Raw genomic sequence first — 3149 nt, 5'->3', positions numbered from 1 at the left:
ACCAGAACTGCATTCCTGCTTTTCCTTCTCTGTGGGAATGCTGCTCCTGCCTCAGAGGGTGGGGGGATCCTGAAGAAAATCCTTGGATGTGCTCCTGTGGAAGCATCCACATTTTGGGATGGGTGCGGATTTTCCGGATATTCTTGGGTATCACTGGGTTTTCCAGGGTTTAAATCCAAGCAGGGGCTCCATAAATCCCAGCATTTTTCCTCCCATCCTTCTCCCAGGTTTTATTTAGAAGCTTCCCGACCGCTCCCTGGAATTCCAGTCCCCTCCAGCCTCAGGAACCCCAAAATTCCTGTTTCTCCATGGACCTTCCCGAGCTGTCCCCACCCAAATCCAGGCTGGGATCCCACCTTTCCCATTCTCCCATCTCCACGATTTCAGGAAAAAGGCTCGGAGCACTCTGGCATCCGTAGGAATCCACCTCTTCCCTCTCCAGGGCCCTCAGGATGATTCCTTTCCTGGTTTTTCCCTTTCCATCCCTCCCCGCTCATCCCAAGCATCCTGACCTACTTTTGCTTCCCAGAGTTTTCCTTTGTTCGATGCTTCCCGGCTGCAGGATTTCCKTGGATTCTCTGCTTCCCAGTGTTCTATGAGGCCCTGCTGGAAATTAAATCTGGAATTAATGTTGAAATTGCCTGGAATTCATATCCAAAATCTGGGATCAGGAATGAAGGGAGGAGGAGCCGCTCCCGGTTGGTTTTAATAGGGAGTTTTCTGTGGATTTCCTGAGGGGGAGGCTGATCCCACCTTGTCCTGATATCCCTAAAATCCTTTGGATTCAGCACCCACGGATCCAGCGGCTCCAGCTGCATGTTCTGTGACTCTATGGGAAGCAAAATTCCCTCACAAAAATTTTCAAGGAATTTTTTCAAATTCAGTGTGKTTTTGGAATTTTGCACTGCTGCATTTGGACCTGAGGTGGGATTCCTGGATTCCCARTTTTCCCTCCCCCGAATCCCACTCTTCCCTCCCCTAAAATCCCACTTTTCCACCCCCAGAATCTCACTTTTCCACCTCCAGAATCCCACTCTTCCCCAAAATCCCACTTTTCCAGCACCTTCCCCCAGGTTTGCTAACATCCAGATAGAAATTGGGAGCTGGAGCTCCCCCAAGATTTTTCCAGAGTCTGGATGCTCCTCCTGGAGCTCCAGGAAAGCTGGACAGGGATCRAGACAAGGGCCTGGAATGACCCTTGGATAACCGGGAATGGCTTCCCRATTCCAGATGGATGGATGTGTCATTCCAACCTCCAAATCCAGGCGTTATTTTTCCCCAAATAAATCCAAAGTGGAAGAAATCCGGGATTCTCCCCAACTTCCCAGCCTCCCACGGGACACAATCCACGGATTTGGGAGCAGCCGGGATCTGCTGCTGATCCCAGCATTCCCRCCTCATCCCGGCATTCCCATTTGGGATCCAGTTCATTCCAGAGGGAGGAAATCACAGATCTTCCCTGGAACCCTTCCCTGGGATCCAGGAGCTCATCATTCCAGGCCTGGAGAAGCACAGAGAGGATTTTCCAGGAAAAAGGCTCCCATTTTCCCAGGATAACCCACCAGAAMCCCCCATTCCTGAGGCAAAACAGCATTCCAGGAGCTCCATTCAACCCCCTCCCGCTCCCTGGGTTTCATCCAAAGCTTTTTAGGGGCCAAGGCGCTAAAAATATCCAGGAATTCCCAGCTTTCCCAGGGGTCGTGATTCCTTGTTTTTCCCAGAAAGAATCCAGAGGCAGAGTTTGTATCAAAAGCTTTATTGAAATTCCTCAATGCCAAACAGACAGGGCCCCCAAATCCCCAAAAAAACCTGGAGCCGATGGATTTATACAGATGGAAGCTTCCCTAGGAAATACAAGTCACTTCCAAAGGGATTTTTCCCGAGGGATCCGGAAGTTCCGCTATACATTCCCCCAAGGATTTTCTGTATTTTTTTGCCTCCCCACAAGGTAAGAAAATACAATTTTCAGGCGTTTCCCGGAATTTCAGGTGTTTCCTGGAATTCCYGGCTTTTGGGGCTGGAAAATCGGGATTTTCCAAGTGGTTTCTCCTGGATTAGGGGCGGATATTCCAGAGAGACCTGATTGGGAAAGGAGGGGGAGTTGGTTTATTCCAAGCAGTAAATTTAGAGATTGGGAAATTTGGGAATTTGTAATTTTTTTTAATATATATTTCTATTTTTWAAATGCCTGCCATTTTCAGGGATTTGGCTGCACTTCAGCCACAAAAATTCCCAAAAAATACCCAAAACATTTCCCCCAAAAAATAAAAATGTAAAATCCCCAAAACCTAGAATTGCCCCCAAAATTAAAGGAAAAATGGGAACACACAACACACAGAGTAGGGATTGCAAAGTCCCCCAAGAACCAGCTCCAAACCCATCCCAAAAAACCCAAAACATTCCCAAAAAACTCCCAACATTTGGTCACTATTTACAAAGAGGGAAAAGCCCGGGGAATTCCCCAGGAAAAAGGTGGGAAAAGGGGCTGAAAATGGCAGTCATTCCCAAAAAAAAATCATGGATCAAGGCGCCATTCCCACCCCGGGGCTGGGCAGGCCTGGCTTCCATTCCAGCAGCATTTCCCAAAAAAAACTGTGGATTTTGGGATCTTGGGATCGGCAGAGGTGGGAAAATCCCGTTGGGATTTCGGGCTCATCCATGGTTTTCTCCTTGTTCTGCTTCCGAGATGTCCAAGCTCCGCTCCAAGAATTCCTGCTCGGTTCCTACTCAGCTCTTGCAGCTCCAGGGACTCAAGGAAGGGATCCAAGGAAGAAATTCCCAAAGAATCGGAGGAGGAGCGGCAGTAAAAATAGGATTTTATTCCCTTGCCCACCCTCGCTGCTCCCTCTCGGTTCCCACAGCAACGTTACAATCCGGAAAAAAAAAACCAAAGAAAAAAAAAAAAAAAAAAAAAAGGAAAAGAAAAGGAAAATCCAAAGGGTCGGGATGTGGGAAAAGGGGGGAATTCCAGGATAAAAACAGTCAAATCACAAGAGGGAATTTTTCCAGGGAGGGGGCGCTCAGTCGTCCTCGTCCCCCTCATCCTCGGGCTCTCGTTTCCTCTTCTGGCCCTGCTCTTCCTCTGGAAAAGAGAAACACATCCCGTCAAATCCCAGCTTTTTTTTTGGGAATTCCATCCGGAACAAAAC

At 48.3% G+C, this 3149-nt stretch overlaps 1 protein-coding gene across 1 annotated transcript in view; it reads right to left on the bottom strand.

Annotated features, from left to right (window-relative positions):
- Positions 1-1740: 1740 nt before the first annotated feature.
- Positions 1741-3149, bottom strand: part of ANP32A (acidic nuclear phosphoprotein 32 family member A) — a 17532-nt gene continuing 16123 nt past the window's right edge. Inside the window, exon 7 of the mRNA XM_057372266.1 lies at positions 1741-3145. Coding sequence (XP_057228249.1) covers positions 3021-3145 — 125 coding nt within the window. The 3' untranslated portion in view covers positions 1741-3020. The remainder of the gene's footprint in view (positions 3146-3149) is intronic.

The sequence above is a fragment of the Malurus melanocephalus genome, unplaced genomic scaffold (genome assembly GCF_030028575.1).
Source record: "Malurus melanocephalus ecotype Western Australia unplaced genomic scaffold, MMel_1.1 scaffold_169, whole genome shotgun sequence".
Taxonomy (NCBI): domain Eukaryota; kingdom Metazoa; phylum Chordata; class Aves; order Passeriformes; family Maluridae; genus Malurus; species Malurus melanocephalus.
Note: the sequence above shows the minus strand (reverse complement) of the source record. Positions and strands in the feature narration are given on the sequence as shown.